This window comes from Atractosteus spatula, chromosome 11 (assembly GCF_055471065.1).
Source record: "Atractosteus spatula isolate fAtrSpa1 chromosome 11, fAtrSpa1.hap1, whole genome shotgun sequence".
NCBI lineage: Eukaryota > Metazoa > Chordata > Actinopteri > Semionotiformes > Lepisosteidae > Atractosteus > Atractosteus spatula.
The window spans coordinates 22,370,485-22,390,526 of record NC_142716.1 but is presented as its reverse complement, the minus strand read 5'-3'; the positions used below and the strand labels follow the sequence as shown (position 1 = coordinate 22,390,526).

The 20,042-nt window shown below is 44.2% G+C and overlaps 1 protein-coding gene and 2 long non-coding RNA genes across 3 annotated transcripts; 1 reads left to right on the top strand and 2 right to left on the bottom strand.

Moving 5' to 3' along the window:
- Positions 1-1,692: 1,692 nt before the first annotated feature.
- Positions 1,693-8,928, bottom strand: LOC148823707 (uncharacterized). The gene is made up of 3 exons (XR_016093726.1): positions 8,885-8,928; positions 7,273-7,405; positions 1,693-1,768 (listed from the first exon to the last, which is right to left on the bottom strand). It is a non-coding gene; the product is annotated as an uncharacterized LOC148823707 (long non-coding RNA).
- Positions 8,929-9,033: 105 nt separating this feature from the next.
- LOC148823706 (uncharacterized) lies at positions 9,034-10,694 on the top strand. Its single transcript, XM_088927257.1, has 2 exons — positions 9,034-10,588; positions 10,684-10,694. The coding sequence occupies exons 1-2, from the start codon at positions 9,034-9,036 to the stop codon at positions 10,692-10,694; spliced, it is 1,566 nt and encodes a 521-aa protein (XP_088783383.1).
- Positions 10,695-12,770: 2,076 nt separating this feature from the next.
- On the bottom strand, positions 12,771-20,007 carry LOC148823705 (uncharacterized). Its single transcript, XR_016093724.1, has 3 exons — positions 19,964-20,007; positions 18,352-18,484; positions 12,771-12,846 (listed from the first exon to the last, which is right to left on the bottom strand). It is a non-coding gene; the product is annotated as an uncharacterized LOC148823705 (long non-coding RNA).
- Between the last annotated feature and the right edge of the window lie 35 nt (positions 20,008-20,042).

Sequence of the window (20,042 nt, the reverse complement as noted above, 5' to 3'; positions counted from 1 at the left end):
ACCCACATACCTGTTGGTTTTCATTCCATCGCAGCTTAACCAGATCAAGTAAGGCTTCAATTGAATATCTGCAGTTTTGATTCCAGTCACAAGTTCAGGGTTTTTTCACTTGCAAAATAGGATGGTTAAAACGTCTACATGTTTAAGAGCTGGGAACAAACTGTTCCAGTTCCCCTTCTTAGGTCAATGAAGGGATTTGTGTAACTGAGGGCTTGGTGGGTGTGGGAGGACGCCCAGGATTGGGAACCACATTCCTAAAGCTTAGGACCGCTCCCTTCTTCATAGGTTCCCTACTGGTACTATCATTACACAGGTCTGTACTTGGTCCACAGACCAGGATTCCACCCAGTGACTGCTTTAGTGTCCAGTGACCATATCCCTGTCTTTAGAAAAACAGTGTGTAACTAAGGTATAGTGGATGTGAGAAACTGAACCCCTAGTTTCATTGGGTCAATTAAGCGAATAATGGAGTGGCTGACTAGCTGGTGGGGGCTGAGTTTGGAAGGACCTACTCTGTATGAAGAGCAGAAAAGAAAGGAGATTAGTCTTTACTATCCTGTTGTGTGGAAACAACTCATGCCATGATTGAAGAACATGACTGAGGCCACCTGAAACAGTTACTGCAGCTCCTCGCTCTGGAAAGGATTGCAAAATTATTGCTGTGGACTGGAGAACCTACATCTCCATTGTCAGTCTACAAGTGGAGGAAGATCAACCCAGGAGTGCTTGTCCACAGCAGCATCTTGCAGGTCTCTTGGTGTGTTGGTGCAAGATGGCTGAGAGCAGACCACTGCCTGTACAGCAGCTGTGCCCTTAGGGGAAATGATGGGCGAATGATATTGAACAAAGAAGCCAGCATGCAAAGCAGCCTGCCCTTCTCCCCTGGTAGGGCACTGATTGAACAGCAGATGTCCCGGATGGGAAAACTGTAGTGCTGGTGCCCGTGGGAGTGTGCCAGCACATACTTGTGCTGCAGGGCTCCGAGCATCTCTGAACACCTAGTACCCCTCATGGTCAGGACTTGGTCTCCAGAGAAGACTGCCTTCTCTGATCCATTCAGAAATCCGCATGGAAGCTCAGCTGAATTCAATCTTAACTGTCTTTGACTGCTCTATCAGTCTCAAAAGTATGCTACCCGGTAAAAGCTCTTTGATGTAGAGGGAATTGTTTAATCATTTATTATTACACTATTCTGCGTGAGGGCAGCCTGTTTTGATTTTGACAGGACAGCTCACGATGCCACTAATCACATTTGTCAAACATTTTGGACAAAATGGCTGTTTCTAATAAATTAAAGCTAGATGTTTGCTTGCTTCATCTCTCCTGGTGAAATGAATATGTATTGGTTCATCACAAAAACCTTGCTTTTATTTTGTGTGTTGTGAGAGTGTGACTTGTCGCACATCAAATGTCCAAAGACATTTTAGTTAAAGCATGAGAAACTCTTCAAGGAAGAGGCAGACAAGACCGAGTCAATCAAATGGGCGACGGTGGTTTGTTTTTGGATGTTGAGTAACATCCAGAATCAAACTGTACTCCAGGAGATGGACAGTGCCCACGAGAACATTGCACTTCACAGCGATGTTGATTGGCTCAGCAACCAAAGTCTTGAAACAGGCCAACGTCCACAACCAGGTAAGCAATCAAAGAAGGACACCACGCACTGGTGTCGCCCCACAAGTATCGTCTGGCGGGACTGCACCCCTCTTCCCTCCGACCTTACGTTCGCGTCTCGATCCATTGATTGAAGTAACAGCTCCTTCATCTGCTGTGGAGAACAGGTGTCTTTTGAAATTAATGCCATGTAGGTGCGACGATACACTACAGCGACAATAAAATAAAACCGAAATGATTTCAAACAAAACACTGTTCCTAGCTTGCCTATTACGGTCTCATAAACAACTTCCTCACCCTTGGCAACCACGCCCATCCCTGTCGTCCGCTGCACCTTTTGGGCGCCATGATAGTGAGGTCAAATCTGCCTCTGGATAGTAGAAACTATTACCAGGACTGCAATGTGCTAGGCGAAGGTGTAGTTGTTCGATAACCTTAAAAAGTTTTTTTTCAAAACTATATTGTATAATTGTACAAGTTAAACCCTGAAATACAGCACGAATTATGTCACGATCTTAACGGGAATGTTCCAATATTACACATAAACAGTAGTAGATTGTTCAAGAGCCGTATATTTCTGTACAACTCGTGAAGATACCCGAGTTTGGCCGCATGGCTCAGTAAGCATGCGCACATGATCCATTGCAAACAAAATTTATTGTCCTGGAGATTTTCTGGCTTTATATTTAGAACAGTTAGACCAATTATCTAATAAATATGATAATAAGATTTCTACAAAATAGTAAATTAAACGGCATCACAAGGTGGCTTTCACCACCCTCAACAACTAAATCAATTACCCAAAACTAAACTTTCACTGCCCAGAACAACTAGCACTGATCCGAGCTTCTTTCCTTCAACCATTCGCACTACTTCACTAAGACCACAGACTGTTCCTAACTACTACATCGCTCACACCTACTATAAATTGCACTCTTATGCACACTCTAATCCCACTAATCAATCTCATGTGAGAATTTCATTATTGAATTACACAATTTTCCATCCATCCATTTCCTGACTGCTTTATCCAATACAAGGTGAACCAGAGCCTATCCTGGCAAGCAACAGGCATACACCCTAGACGAGACCCCATTCCATCGCAGGGCACACAGACACAGGCAACAGGGCACAATTAACCTACCAGCATGTATTTGAACTGTTGGAGGAAACCAGAACACCCCCAGGAAAACCAGGAGAACATACAAATTCCACACAGGTAGCACCCCAGGAATTGAACTCATGGCCCCAGCACAGTGAGGCAGCAAAGCTAAACACTGTGCCACCACGCCACCTTCCTTTACCTTATATTTTTCTTAATGTGTTGAACCACATGGGAAGTGGGAAATGTTTTTGGCTTTTGATTTAGTCACTTATTGTTACAACACGGCTAGATACAACCCCTTGGGTGGTGATTGGTCAGAACCCAAGAGCAAGGATAAGAAGAGTGGCGGAAATGCCCAAAGAGGCCCGACGGGTTGGGGCTTGAGTGCTCCGGGATGGAGGGAAAGTGAAGTGAAAGAGGAGTGATAATAGAATAATAGATTAATAGATTCCTGGCCAGCGAGGCAATAGCACAGGCTGGTTAGTAATGAAAAAGAGGAGCAAAGACATGACAGTCTGAAGAGAAACCAGCTGTCTGTATCCCAGAGGGAAAAAGGCTGGCATAGCAAAGTGGTATGCCCTTGTTCAGAGTGCCCAACTCAGCCCCTCGATCATAAATAGGGGGGCCTCAGCTTGGGATGGAACCAACTGCAGAGCTCTCCGACAAAAGGGAACTACATGGGTCTCAGGGGCAGCCAGGGGTGCGGGCCGGCAAGCTAGAAAGCCGACATGCTCACAGAGAAAGAGCCACCAGGGATCACAGCTGCGCTTCTCCCCCAAGGCCCCAAGGCTTCGCTGAGAGGAGGGGTCTCACCGAATACTGGTGAAGCAGGGAACCCCCATTCGGTGATCAAGTTGGAGCGCCGAGGAGCCGGTGATTCAAGGCGCATGCCCTACTGGGAGGGGTCACTTATGTGATTAATGTGTTCTATGCTTCAGATAGAATCTGTTTAAACTTTTTAGCTATTTTCCACTGATTAGTTCTATCTTATCCCATTTTATTTATCTTCAACTGCGTCTTATTCCTTCAAATTCTGCTTTCCAGAAATTGTAAACATTTGGTTTGGACTCAATCTGTATAGTTTCAAAGTATACTGCAAATCACACCATATTATGATCCCAGTTCCCTAATGGTTCTCTCTCTTTATGTCATTGTTAGGTTGGTTTTATGTGGACTCCATCATATTCAGTCACAGATGTGTGGTGAAAATTAAGTGAAAAGTGAAGCTCATATCACTGCCACGCAGTTCTCACTCTGTTACGCCACGCCCCCGGAGGAATCGGCATTCCACCTCACATTCCAGCACAGATCCCAATTAGTCCTTTTCCCCAGCCTATTTAATGCTGCCTCACACTCTTCCCGGTGCTCAGTATTAGGGTTTTCCTGGCTAGAGCTACTCCCAGTTCTACTGTTATTCACTACTTGGTTTTTGGCTTCCTGACCCTGGTTTGTTCTCCGTCTACGTCTCCTGGTTTCGGTTTTGGTACTTTTGCTCTCATTCTGGTTTTGACTCTCGGCTCCCTTACGGATTACGGCTACGCCTCTGTTACAGTATTTGTACTTTACCAATGGCTAGTTTACCTACGGCTTTCTGACCTCGGATTGTTCTTTCGACTACGCCTTTTGGAGTTTGCCCTGGTTTTCTGCATAGGGTCCTCACTACTACTTCCTAACACACTCATGAAGAGGGCTCAAGAAGTGGCCTGAGCCCCCATGGAATTGTCCATCTGAATCAATACATAGGTCTCCTCTAAGATGGGGATAAACTCCTGGAGTACCAGAAAACCCTCCTACAGCTGCAGCGTGTGGACTTGAGCTGATGTCAATGACAAAGACCCAGGCATTCAAGGCATTCCAGACAGCACCCCATCCATTCTAAGAGCTCAATTGTCATGACTTGGATATGAAGGCCATTGTACAGGAAAGCTCCCCTCAAAGAGCTCTCAGGAACAGAAGACTAGACAAGAGTCTGAAGGCAGGAACCAGAGACCATCATGCTTGAGCTACTGTATCTTCCAGTCAGAACTGTTAGTGGGGCCAGCAGGGGGTGCTCACCTATGTGGGTCCTAATGCCCCAGTATAGTGACGAGGACACTGTACTGTAAAAAGGCGTCGTCCTTCGGATGAGACGTAAAACAGAGGTTCTGACTCTCTTGGGTCATTAAAAATCCCGGTGAGCACACTGGCGCACTATGGCTGCCGTCACATCATCTGGGTGGAGCTACACATTGGTGGTGGAGGCCTGTAAAGAGTGTTTAGTGTCCAGAAAAGTGCTATATAAGTGTAAGCATTTATTATTATTAAAAGACATTCAAGTCAAATGCACCAAAAACACAACAACTATACGGATGGAGTCCAGATGTTTCCCACAAGACACAGGGCTGGAGTTTTGATACTGTACCTCTTCTAACCATCTACAAATACAAAAAAGCAGGTGTATATGATATTTGAGTTCCTTTGGAGAGTGACTGCAGAGGAGCTAGTCATCAATGAAGTTGAGGTGCCAAGGGAGGTGGCTTTTGTAAAAGACATCGGTAACAGGAGACAATGAGGCTAGTAAAAGTGGAGAGCCTCAGAAGCCAAATTAATTAAGCAGCTTGTAAGCGAGGAGTGCTTTACAAGACTGCTGCAAACAGTCAGATAATTTACTAATGGGGCCTCCTGAGTGATTCAACCATTAAAGGCACTTGCCCAAACTTAGGTTAAAGGTCATATGGTCATGGGCTCAAACCTGGGTTATATTTCAAGCCAACTGTAATAATTAATTGCTTACACTTACTGTATATAGCGCTTTTCTGGACACTCCACTCAAAGAGCTTTACAGGTAATGGGGACTCCCCTCCACCATCACCAATGTGCAGCATCCACCTGGATGATGCGATGGCAGCCATAGTGCACCAGAGCGCTCATCACATATTAGCTCTTAGTGGGGAGAAGAACAGAGTAATGAATCCAATTCATAAATGTAAACAGTATTTCCCAAGCACGGGCTCACTTTGTCCACACTTCCTCTTTCTCACCTGTGTGCAGGTGCAGGGTTTATAGCTGCAAGTCAATATTTGACAAGCACACAATTGGCTATTTGTGGGCAGCATGATGGCACAGTGGTTAGCATTGCTGTCTCACAGGACTGGGGACATTGGCTTCAATCCTGGGGCTCTATCTGCACTGTGTTCTCCCCATCTTTGTCTGCATTTCAGTAGTTTAACTGGCTTCTGAGAAAACTGACCGTGGTGTCAGCAGGTACGTGTTTGTGTCTGTGTGTGCCCTGCGATGTCCCATCCAGGATGAATGCTGCCTTGTGCCAAATGCTTCCCAGGATGGGCTCTGAGGCACTGTAACCCTGAATTGGATAAAAGATTAATTAAAATGATGTAATGATTAATATTATGATAATAATAATTGGCTTTTCTAATTAGGGTGGGTATAATCCAAAACTCAAATTAAAAATATAAATCTGAGTGACACTACTAAGATTTTAGAAGGAGTCTAAAAGGGTTTTGCATCAGAGGGGAAGCCGGACAAGGCATGAAATCCAGTTCGCTTGTAAGGGGCATGGTCTCCTGAACCCAGAGGATCCAAATGAAAATCTAAAATAAAGTTGCAAGCTTAGCCAAGATCAGCAAGCATGTTGGCATGAAAAAACTGAGGGTTAATATTGCAGAGAATGTGCCACAGAACTTTGGTTAAAAGATAATGAAGGGAGGTCCAAAAAGAAATATTGGTGTCCTGTTAAACTGATATGGTTCGCCATTTCAGAAAAAGTCCCTGAACTGAGCCACTACTGATGACTTCATTCCTTCCTTTTAGAAGACCATAAACTTCATAAAAACCTTGATCTTTCCACAGTTTTTAGCGTCATCAGAGAGAGAACATAATTTTCACCGAATTCATGATATCATACAAAAGTATATTTCAACTAGAAACTTACATACCATAGGGGTACTGGTTTCCAGACACAAATATAAACAGTGCATCTGTTAAGCCAAAGATCTGTTAATTTTATGAAGCTACCTGTAATAATGCCAGTAATTTGTATAGCAAATTGCAAAAGTAACTAATACAAAGAAACTTTAATTTTGATATGGAGAACCGTATTAAGAATGACTGATTGAAAAAGGGTCCCCAAAAAAGGGGGCATAGAAAATGAGGGGGGTGACAATCAGTTCTTTCCCAATTTTGGATCCCAAATTGTATTTCGCTTTGCTTGGATGGAAAACCATATGTTTCCTTCTTTCCTGCACTGTTAGAGAAAGACAGAAGTTCTTAGTGGGACCTCAGTTCACCAGAGGAAGACAGCTGAAGAATCTAATGATGATATTTACTATGTTTCCATCTTTATTAATCCAGAATTTCATTTAACATGGAAACAAGATGTAAGTTGTAGAAAGAAAAGACATTCAAATTGATCTCCAGTAAATTGCTAATTGTGCACAATTGATAACAGAATTAGGAATTTACTGGAGATAGATCAATTTGGCGGCCTTTCTCTTATAAGGCTTCTGTGTATTGAGTTTTAATAAAATCATTTACGTTTATCTCCAAGGACTCACCTTATATTGTATGTCAGGGTTTCCATGAAATGAGAGCGATTCAAACGCTGGTCCAGGAGGTCACCGACTGTGGAAACAGCACTGCAGCGTTCTCCAGCCTTTCCACTGTAAGGACTCAGTTCTTCTGTTGCTGCTTTATCAATCAATCAATCAATCAAAGTTTATTTATCAAATGCACAACAACACAGCGTGTAGCAGTAATTGATGGCAATGAAATGTCTTTTCTGTGAGCTCACCAGGGGGAATTAAAAATAAAAATCACAAAATTAAAAGTTACAGAATAAAGGTGCATACTAATAGTGCAATAAAAAACGAATTTAAAAATAATATAAATAGAACTGCTACATATCCAAGGTGTATGCAATATATTATGTCCAAATAGTGCAATATGCAGTGTGCAAAATACAATGGAAACTGTATGTCCATGTAACCTAACCATTTAACAAAGACCATTACGGTGGTTGCTGAAGGTGACTGCAGCTTGGCTGTTTAGCAGTCTTATTGCCTGGAGGTACTGTATAAACTGTTCCGTAATCTGCTGGTCTTTGACTGAATGCTTCTATACCGTTAAAAGGACGGTAGGAGAAAAAACAGTTTATCACTTGAATGACTGGGGTCCTTGACAATTGACGTGGCCTTCTAAAGACATTTACTGTAGCTTAGTAGATATCCTGGATGTTTGGTAGCTCACAGCCGGGAATGAGCTGCGCTGCCTTCACCAACCTTCTGCAGTGCTTTGCTACTGCAGCAACGTTTAACTACTGGAATGTGCTAGAGATACTGACGGAAGAGACAGGAATGATTTACGTGTACTTATCTGTTGGTCTCCGATTCTAAAGGAGTGAGTTTAAAGTAATGGTAATGAAATTTAATAGACAGCCCGTCCTCATAGAGCTTCTGGATACAACGAACGTGTCTCACAGTGCTGCCTCTATCCGAAAAGAAATTTAACAAGAAAAATCTTTGCCAGTCCGATTTAAAAATGGAGGTTGCAATTCAAAAACCTGTCAACCGATACGTTTCGTCTGTTTGTAGTTTAAAATACGACGACTGAAGGGAAAAAAAACTTTGTTTTGACTTCTGGAAAATATTACGATGTTCCAGACGTTCCAGGTTAAGTCAGCGATCGCGTAATCCTTAATCGCGATAATCATTCAGAAGGCACTACAACAAGGTGGAAAATATGAGCCCACTACGTACATAAACTAGAACACTCGGTATTTATTAAGGAAACATTGTATGATATAACGAAACGCAAGACACAAAAAACTACTAACATTAACAGTAACAATAAGATATATGTATCAATTTCTCACATTCAATGGCGAAATACTTGATTACATACAGTAAAGTATTGTATTTAAAAAGAAACTCTGAGCTGTGTACAATTAGACAAACAACACGAATGAGAATGATGCAAGAAGAATTAGACCTATAGCAAATCAAGTGAGTAAAACCAACAGTAAGAAGAAATGACATCTTAATATCTTGACTACAAAGAGCTTCCCTATTCCGTCATCGAAATACTCGCCTTAATTACATTATCATCTGTTTTCCTTCGGGTTGGAGAAAAGACGACAAATCAGAAGCCCACTTTGTAATTTGCGATTACCTGAAATAAAGTGTCTTCAATTTGACTCCCTCTACTCGCGTGAGAATGTTTCTGAAAACACCGGGCTCCTCTACACTTAATGCCGACAGCTTGGGTGTTCAATAAATACCAGAGGAGCGCACGTTCCTCCACGAGCTTTGTGGGACAAAATGATGTTACGGAAAAAAATGCGCTGGTTTCTGCTGCATGTGCTTCTGCTGGGACTGACGGCAGCAGTTCCATTAGTGGATCGCGGGCCGAGAATATCCCATTGGAAAGAAAAGCAGTTGAGTGATGACAGCGATTACAAGGCTGCATTGAAGAGCAACTTGTTTATCAGTGACGCACGGCATGGGGAAAGGATAGACGAGGTAAAAGCTCAGGCCAGTTCAGCTGCATTTCCAGATACTCTACACATCGATGTTCTTCACAAAGCAATGAGTGATGCAACACAGAAAGATAGCCCATCATCTGTGAAAGCGTACCCATATGCCCTAGTAGGTGAACCCTCCTTTCCTGATGAAAGGGATGTTGGTGGCCTGGAAGGGGACGTTGGTGACGTAGAGGGAGACCCCACTGCTGCTGAAGGTGACCTGGAGGGAGACCCCTCTGCCCTGGAAGGGGACGTTGTTGACATGGAGGGGGACCCCGCTGCTGCTGAAGGTGACCTGGAGGGAGACCCCTCTGCCCAGGAAGGGGACGTTGGTGACGTGGAGGGAGACCCCACTGCTGCTGAAGGTGACCTGGAGGGAGACCCCACATCCCTGGAAGGGGATGTTGTTGACATGGAGGGAGACCCCACTGCTGCTGAAGGTGATGAAGAGGGAGACCCCACTAGCCTGGAAGGGGATGTTGGTGACATGGAGGGGGACCCCACTGCCTTGGAAGGGGATGTTGGTGACATGGAGGGGGACCCCACTGCCCAGGAAGGGGACGTTGGTGACGTGGAGGGAGACCCCACGTCCCTGGAAGGGGACGTTGGTGACCTGGAGGGGGACCCCACTGCTGCTGAAGGTGACCTGGAGGGAGACCCCACTGCTGCTGAAGGTGACCTGGAGGGAGACCCCACGTCCCTGGAAGGGGATGTTGTTGACATGGAGGGGGACCCCACTGCTGCTGAAGGTGACGTGGAGGGAGACCCCACTGCTGCTGAAGGTGACCTGGAGGGAGACCCCACGTCCCTGGAAGGGGATGTTGGTGACGTGGAGGGGGACCCCACTGCTCCTGAAGGTGACGTGGAGGGGGACCCCTCTGCCCTGGAAGGGGACGTTGGTGATATGGAGGGGGACCCCACTGCTGCTGAAGGTGACGTGGAGGGAGACCCCACTGCTGCTGAAGGTGACCTGGAGGGAGACCCCACGTCCCTGGAAGGGGATGTTGTTGACATGGAGGGGGACCCCACTGCTGCTGAAGGTGACGTGGAGGGAGACCCCACGTCCCTGGAAGGGGACGTTGGTGACATGGAGGGGGACCCCACTGCTGCTGAAGGTGACGTGGAGGGAGACCCCACTGCTGCTGAAGGTGACCTGGAGGGAGACCCCACGTCCCTGGAAGGGGATGTTGGTGACATGGAGGGGGACCCCACTGCTGCTGAAGGTGACGTGGAGGGGGACCCCTCTGCCCTGGAAGGGGACGTTGGTGATATGGAGGGGGACCCCACTGCTGCTGAAGGTGACGTGGAGGGGGACCCCTCTGCCCTGGAAGGGGACGTTGGTGACGTGGAGGGTGAGGATATTGTGAACTTCTCTACTTTTGTTCCATTTTGTGTGGCACTGTTACTTGTTTTCTCTTGCCATGATCTAACATTCTCTTTCTTGCAGGGTTCTGGTGATCTGTTCCTGCTCTAGTGCTTGGAGTGACTGGAGGACTCTGTGTGAATCCCTGGTCTTGGATTGCTTTGAGATGCCAATAAACCTGTATAATTCAGATGCCTAGGAATGTGTTCAGCTTTGTGTGCTCACCTACCTCATGGTTGCCAGTAGAAATAGCTCTGTACTTGCTTGTGGACTCCCCCTTGCCACAGGCCCTAAAATTCTTACCTTCCAGTGCTTTGATCTGCCAGAAGTGCGGAGGGGTAGGAGTGCAGCCATATATGACCATATGCGCCTCATAAAGCAGGAGCAGACACCAGGTTAATGGAAACTTGCAGATCTGGAGTGCAAGTGCTTGCCCTCCTGCAGGCATCTGAAAGGGGTGGGAACCACTGCTCATGGTGACCCACATACCTGTTGGTTTTCATTCCATCGCAGCTTAACCAGATCAAGTAAGGCTTCAATTGAATATCTGCAGTTTTGATTCCAGTCACAAGTTCAGGGTTTTTTCACTTGCAAAATAGGATGGTTAAAACGTCTACATGTTTAAGAGCTGGGAACAAACTGTTCCAGTTCCCCTTCTTAGGTCAATGAAGGGATTTGTGTAACTGAGGGCTTGGTGGGTGTGGGAGGACGCCCAGGATTGGGAACCACATTCCTAAAGCTTAGGACCGCTCCCTTCTTCATAGGTTCCCTACTGGTACTATCATTACACAGGTCTGTACTTGGTCCACAGACCAGGATTCCACCCAGTGACTGCTTTAGTGTCCAGTGACCATATCCCTGTCTTTAGAAAAACAGTGTGTAACTAAGGTATAGTGGATGTGAGAAACTGAACCCCTAGTTTCATTGGGTCAATTAAGCGAATAATGAAGTGGCTGACTAGCTGGTGGGGGCTGAGTTTGGAAGGACCTACTCTGTATGAAGAGCAGAAAAGAAAGGAGATTAGTCTTTACTATCCTGTTGTGTGGAAACAACTCATGCCATGATTGAAGAACATGACTGAGGCCACCTGAAACAGTTACTGCAGCTCCTCGCTCTGGAAAGGATTGCAAAATTATTGCTGTGGACTGGAGAACCTACATCTCCATTGTCAGTCTACAAGTGGAGGAAGATCAACCCAGGAGTGCTTGTCCACAGCAGCATCTTGCAGGTCTCTTGGTGTGTTGGTGCAAGATGGCTGAGAGCAGACCACTGCCTGTACAGCAGCTGTGCCCTTAGGGGAAATGATGGGCAAATGATATTGAACAAAGAAGCCAGCATGCAAAGCAGCCTGCCCTTCTCCCCTGGTAGGGCACTGATTGAACAGCAGATGTCCCGGATGGGAAAACTGTAGTGCTGGTGCCCGTGGGAGTGTGCCAGCACATACTTGTGCTGCAGGGCTCCGAGCATCTCTGAACACCTAGTACCCCTCATGGTCAGGACTTGGTCTCCAGAGAAGACTGCCTTCTCTGATCCATTCAGAAATCCGCATGGAAGCTCAGCTGAATTCAATCTTAACTGTCTTTGACTGCTCTATCAGTCTCAAAAGTATGCTACCCGGTAAAAGCTCTTTGATGTAGAGGGAATTGTTTAATCATTTATTATTACACTATTCTGCGTGAGGGCAGCCTGTTTTGATTTTGACAGGACAGCTCACGATGCCACTAATCACATTTGTCAAACATTTTGGACAAAATGGCTGTTTCTAATAAATTAAAGCTAGATGTTTGCTTGCTTCATCTCTCCTGGTGAAATGAATATGTATTGGTTCATCACAAAAACCTTGCTTTTATTTTGTGTGTTGTGAGAGTGTGACTTGTCGCACATCAAATGTCCAAAGACATTTTAGTTAAAGCATGAGAAACTCTTCAAGGAAGAGGCAGACAAGACCGAGTCAATCAAATGGGCGACGGTGGTTTGTTTTTGGATGTTGAGTAACATCCAGAATCAAACTGTACTCCAGGAGATGGACAGTGCCCACGAGAACATTGCACTTCACAGCGATGTTGATTGGCTCAGCAACCAAAGTCTTGAAACAGGCCAACGTCCACAACCAGGTAAGCAATCAAAGAAGGACACCACGCACTGGTGTCGCCCCACAAGTATCGTCTGGCGGGACTGCACCCCTCTTCCCTCCGACCTTACGTTCGCGTCTCGATCCATTGATTGAAGTAACAGCTCCTTCATCTGCTGTGGAGAACAGGTGTCTTTTGAAATTAATGCCATGTAGGTGCGACGATACACTACAGCGACAATAAAATAAAACCGAAATGATTTCAAACAAAACACTGTTCCTAGCTTGCCTATTACGGTCTCATAAACAACTTCCTCACCCTTGGCAACCACGCCCATCCCTGTCGTCCGCTGCACCTTTTGGGCGCCATGATAGTGAGGTCAAATCTGCCTCTGGATAGTAGAAACTATTACCAGGACTGCAATGTGCTAGGCGAAGGTGTAGTTGTTCGATAACCTTAAAAAGTTTTTTTTCAAAACTATATTGTATAATTGTACAAGTTAAACCCTGAAATACAGCACGAATTATGTCACGATCTTAACGGGAATGTTCCAATATTACACATAAACAGTAGTAGATTGTTCAAGAGCCGTATATTTCTGTACAACTCGTGAAGATACCCGAGTTTGGCCGCATGGCTCAGTAAGCATGCGCACATGATCCATTGCAAACAAAATTTATTGTCCTGGAGATTTTCTGGCTTTATATTTAGAACAGTTAGACCAATTATCTAATAAATATGATAATAAGATTTCTACAAAATAGTAAATTAAACGGCATCACAAGGTGGCTTTCACCACCCTCAACAACTAAATCAATTACCCAAAACTAAACTTTCACTGCCCAGAACAACTAGCACTGATCCGAGCTTCTTTCCTTCAACCATTCGCACTACTTCACTAAGACCACAGACTGTTCCTAACTACTACATCGCTCACACCTACTATAAATTGCACTCTTATGCACACTCTAATCCCACTAATCAATCTCATGTGAGAATTTCATTATTGAATTACACAATTTTCCATCCATCCATTTCCTGACTGCTTTATCCAATACAAGGTGAACCAGAGCCTATCCTGGCAAGCAACAGGCATACACCCTAGACGAGACCCCATTCCATCGCAGGGCACACAGACACAGGCAACAGGGCACAATTAACCTACCAGCATGTATTTGAACTGTTGGAGGAAACCAGAACACCCCCAGGAAAACCAGGAGAACATACAAATTCCACACAGGTAGCACCCCAGGAATTGAACTCATGGCCCCAGCACAGTGAGGCAGCAAAGCTAAACACTGTGCCACCACGCCACCTTCCTTTACCTTATATTTTTCTTAATGCGTTGAACCACATGGGAAGTGGGAAATGTTTTTGGCTTTTGATTTAGTCACTTATTGTTACAACACGGCTAGATACAACCCCTTGGGTGGTGATTGGTCAGAACCCAAGAGCAAGGATATGAAGAGTGGCGGAAATGCCCAAAGAGGCCCGACGGGTTGGGGCTTGAGTGCTCCGGGATGGAGGGAAAGTGAAGTGAAAGAGGAGTGATAATAGAATAATAGATTAATAGATTCCTGGCCAGCGAGGCAATAGCACAGGCTGGTTAGTAATGAAAAAGAGGAGCAAAGACATGACAGTCTGAAGAGAAACCAGCTGTCTGTATCCCAGAGGGAAAAAGGCTGGCATAGCAAAGTGGTATGCCCTTGTTCAGAGTGCCCAACTCAGCCCCTCGATCATAAATAGGGGGGCCTCAGCTTGGGATGGAACCAACTGCAGAGCTCTCCGACAAAAGGGAACTACATGGGTCTCAGGGGCAGCCAGGGGTGCGGGCCGGCAAGCTAGAAAGCCGACATGCTCACAGAGAAAGAGCCACCAGGGATCACAGCTGCGCTTCTCCCCCAAGGCCCCAAGGCTTCGCTGAGAGGAGGGTACTCACCGAATACTGGTGAAGCAGGGAACCCCCATTCGGTGATCAAGTTGGAGCGCCGAGGAGCCGGTGATTCAAGGCGCATGCCCTACTGGGAGGGGTCACTTATGTGATTAATGTGTTCTATGCTTCAGATAGAATCTGTTTAAACTTTTTAGCTATTTTCCACTGATTAGTTCTATCTTATCCCATTTTATTTATCTTCAACTGCGTCTTATTCCTTCAAATTCTGCTTTCCAGAAATTGTAAACATTTGGTTTGGACTCAATCTGTATAGTTTCAAAGTATACTGCAAATCACACCATATTATGATCCCAGTTCCCTAATGGTTCTCTCTCTTTATGTCATTGTTAGGTTGGTTTTATGTGGACTCCATCATATTCAGTCACAGATGTGTGGTGAAAATTAAGTGAAAAGTGAAGCTCATATCACTGCCACGCAGTTCTCACTCTGTTACGCCACGCCCCCGGAGGAATCGGCATTCCACCTCACATTCCAGCACAGATCCCAATTAGTCCTTTTCCCCAGCCTATTTAATGCTGCCTCACACTCTTCCCGGTGCTCAGTATTAGGGTTTTCCTGGCTAGAGCTACTCCCAGTTCTACTGTTATTCACTACTTGGTTTTTGGCTTCCTGACCCTGGTTTGTTCTCCGTCTACGTCTCCTGGTTTTCGGTTTTGGTACTTTTGCTCTCATTCTGGTTTTGACTCTCGGCTCCCTTACGGATTACGGCTACGCCTCTGTTACAGTATTTGTACTTTACCAATGGCTAGTTTACCTACGGCTTTCTGACCTCGGATTGTTCTTTCGACTACGCCTTTTGGAGTTTGCCCTGGTTTTCTGCATAGGGTCCTCACTACTACTTCCTAACACACTCATGAAGAGGGCTCAAGAAGTGGCCTGAGCCCCCATGGAATTGTCCATCTGAATCAATACATAGGTCTCCTCTAAGATGGGGATAAACTCCTGGAGTACCAGAAAACCCTCCTACAGCTGCAGCGTGTGGACTTGAGCTGATGTCAATGACAAAGACCCAGGCATTCAAGGCATTCCAGACAGCACCCCATCCATTCTAAGAGCTCAATTGTCATGACTTGGATATGAAGGCCATTGTACAGGAAAGCTCCCCTCAAAGAGCTCTCAGGAACAGAAGACTAGACAAGAGTCTGAAGGCAGGAACCAGAGACCATCATGCTTGAGCTACTGTATCTTCCAGTCAGAACTGTTAGTGGGGCCAGCAGGGGGTGCTCACCTATGTGGGTCCTAATGCCCCAGTATAGTGACGAGGACACTGTACTGTAAAAAGGCGTCGTCCTTCGGATGAGACGTAAAACAGAGGTTCTGACTCTCTTGGGTCATTAAAAATCCCGGTGAGCACACTGGCGCAATATGGCTGCCGTCACATCATCTGGGTGGAGCTACACATTGGTGGTGGAGGCCTGTAAAGAGTGTTTAGTGTCCAGAAAAGTGCTATATAAGTGTAAGCATTTATTATTATTAAAAGACATTCAAGTCAAATGCACCAAAAACACAACAACTATACGGATGGAGTCCAGATGTTTCCCACAAGACACAGGGCTGGAGTTTTGATACTGTACCTCTTCTAACCATCTACAAATACAAAAAAGCAGGTGTATATGATATTTGAGTTCCTTTGGAGAGTGACTGCAGAGGAGCTAGTCATCAATGAAGTTGAGGTGCCAAGGGAGGTGGCTTTTGTAAAAGACATCGGTAACAGGAGACAATGAGGCTAGTAAAAGTGGAGAGCCTCAGAAGCCAAATTAATTAAGCAGCTTGTAAGCGAGGAGTGCTTTACAAGACTGCTGCAAACAGTCAGATAATTTACTAATGGGGCCTCCTGAGTGATTCAACCATTAAAGGCACTTGCCCAAACTTAGGTTAAAGGTCATATGGTCATGGGCTCAAACCTGGGTTATATTTCAAGTCAACTGTAATAATTAATTGCTTACACTTACTGTATATAGCGCTTTTCTGGACACTCCACTCAAAGAGCTTTACAGGTAATGGGGACTCCCCTCCACCATCACCAATGTGCAGCATCCACCTGGATGATGCGATGGCAGCCATAGTGCACCAGAGCGCTCATCACATATTAGCTCTTAGTGGGGAGAAGAACAGAGTAATGAATCCAATTCATAAATGTAAACAGTATTTCCCAAGCACGGGCTCACTTTGTCCACACTTCCTCTTTCTCACCTGTGTGCAGGTGCACGGTTTATAGCTGCAAGTCAATATTTGACAAGCACACAATTGGCTATTTGTGGGCAGCATGATGGCACAGTGGTTAGCATTGCTGTCTCACAGGACTGGGGACATTGGCTTCAATCCTGGGGCTCTATCTGCACTGTGTTCTCCCCATCTTTGTCTGCATTTCAGTAGTTTAACTGGCTTCTGAGAAAACTGACCGTGGTGTCAGCAGGTACGTGTTTGTGTCTGTGTGTGCCCTGCGATGTCCCATCCAGGATGAATGCTGCCTTGTGCCAAATGCTTCCCAGGATGGGCTCTGAGGCACTGTAACCCTGAATTGGATAAAAGATTAATTAAAATGATGTAATGATTAATATTATGATAATAATAATTGGCTTTTCTAATTAGGGTGGGTATAATCCAAAACTCAAATTAAAAATATAAATCTGAGTGACACTACTAAGATTTTAGAAGGAGTCTAAAAGGGTTTTGCATCAGAGGGGAAGCCGGACAAGGCATGAAATCCAGTTCGCTTGTAAGGGGCATGGTCTCCTGAACCCAGAGGATCCAAATGAAAATCTAAAATAAAGTTGCAAGCTTAGCCAAGATCAGCAAGCATGTTGGCATGAAAAAACTGAGGGTTAATATTGCAGAGAATGTGCCACAGAACTTTGGTTAAAAGATAATGAAGGGAGGTCCAAAAAGAAATATTGGTGTCCTGTTAAACTGATATGGTTCGCCATTTCAGAAAAAGTCCCTGAACTGAGCCACTACTGATGACTTCATTCCTTCCTTTTAGAAGACCATAAACTTCATAAAAACCTTGATCTTTCCACAGTTTTTAGCGTCATCAGAGAGAGAACATAATTTTCACCGAATTCATGATATCATACAAAAGTATATTTCAACTAGAAACTTACATACCATAGGGGTACTGGTTTCCAGACACAAATATAAACAGTGCATCTGTTAAGCCAAAGATCTGTTAATTTTATGAAGCTACCTGTAATAATGCCAGTAATTTGTATAGCAAATTGCAAAAGTAACTAATACAAAGAAACTTTAATTTTGATATGGAGAACCGTATTAAGAATGACTGATTGAAAAAGGGTCCCCAAAAAAGGGGGCATAGAAAATGAGGGGGGTGACAATCAGTTCTTTCCCAATTTTGGATCCCAAATTGTATTTCGCTTTGCTTGGATGGAAAACCATATGTTTCCTTCTTTCCTGCACTGTTAGAGAAAGACAGAAGTTCTTAGTGGGACCTCAGTTCACCAGAGGAAGACAGCTGAAGAATCTAATGATGATATTTACTATGTTTCCATCTTTATTAATCCAGAATTTCATTTAACATGGAAACAAGATGTAAGTTGTAGAAAGAAAAGACATTCAAATTGATCTCCAGTAAATTGCTAATTGTGCACAATTGATAACAGAATTAGGAATTTACTGGAGATAGATCAATTTGGCGGCCTTTCTCTTATAAGGCTTCTGTGTATTGAGTTTTAATAAAATCATTTACGTTTATCTCCAAGGACTCACCTTATATTGTATGTCAGGGTTTCCATGAAATGAGAGCGATTCAAACGCTGGTCCAGGAGGTCACCGACTGTGGAAACAGCACTGCAGCGTTCTCCAGCCTTTCCACTGTAAGGACTCAGTTCTTCTGTTGCTGCTTTATCAATCAATCAATCAATCAAAGTTTATTTATCAAATGCACAACAACACAGCGTGTAGCAGTAATTGATGGCAATGAAATGTCTTTTCTGTGAGCTCACCAGGGGGAATTAAAAATAAAAATCACAAAATTAAAAGTTACAGAATAAAGGTGCATACTAATAGTGCAATAAAAAACGAATTTAAAAATAATATAAATAGAACTGCTACATATCCAAGGTGTATGCAATATATTATGTCCAAATAGTGCAATATGCAGTGTGCAAAATACAATGGAAACTGTATGTCCATGTAACCTAACCATTTAACAAAGACCATTACGGTGGTTGCTGAAGGTGACTGCAGCTTGGCTGTTTAGCAGTCTTATTGCCTGGAGGTACTGTATAAACTGTTCCGTAATCTGCTGGTCTTTGACTGAATGCTTCTATACCGTTAAAAGGACGGTAGGAGAAAAAACAGTTTATCACTTGAATGACTGGGGTCCTTGACAATTGACGTGGCCTTCTAAAGACATTTACTGTAGCTTAGTAGATATCCTGGATGTTTGGTAGCTCACAGCCGGGAATGAGCTGCGCTGCCTTCACCAACCTTCTGCAGTGCTTTGCTACTGCAGCAACGTTTAACTACTGGAATGTGCTAGAGATACTGACGGAAGAGACAGGAATGATTTACGTGTACTTATCTGTTGGTCTCCGATTCTAAAGGAGTGAGTTTAAAGTAATGGTAATGAAATTTAATAGACAGCCCGTCCTCATAGAGCTTCTGGATACAACGAACGTGTCTCACAGTGCTGCCTCTATCCGAAAAGAAATTTAACAAGAAAAATCTTTGCCAGTCCGATTTAAAAATGGAGGTTGCAATTCAAAAACCTGTCAACCGATACGTTTCGTCTGTTTGTAGTTTAAAATACGACGACTGAAGGGAAAAAAAACTTTGTTTTGACTTCTGGAAAATATTACGATGTTCCAGACGTTCCAGGTTAAGTCAGCGATCGCGTAATCCTTAATCGCGATAATCATTCAGAAGGCACTACAACAAGGTGGAAAATATGAGCCCACTACGTACATAAACTAGAACACTCGGTATTTATTAAGGAAACATTGTATGATATAACGAAACGCAAGACACAAAAAACTACTAACATTAACAGTAACAATAAGATATATGTATCAATTTCTCACATTCAATGGCGAAATACTTGATTACATACAGTAAAGTATTGTATTTAAAAAGAAACTCTGAGCTGTGTACAATTAGACAAACAACACGAATGAGAATGATGCAAGAAGAATTAGACCTATAGCAAATCAAGTGAGTAAAACCAACAGTAAGAAGAAATGACATCTTAATATCTTGACTACAAAGAGCTTCCCTATTCCGTCATCGAAATACTCGCCTTAATTACATTATCATCTGTTTTCCTTCGGGTTGGAGAAAAGACGACAAATCAGAAGCCCACTTTGTAATTTGCGATTACCTGAAATAAAGTGTCTTCAATTTGACTCCCTCTACTCGCGTGAGAATGTTTCTGAAAACACCGGGCTCCTCTACACTTA

What these genes read in the sequence shown, in the direction of transcription:
- LOC148823706 (XM_088927257.1), top strand. Translation starts at nt 9,034, where the DNA reads ATGATGTTACGGAAAAAAATGCGCTGGTTTCTGCTGCATGTGCTTCTG.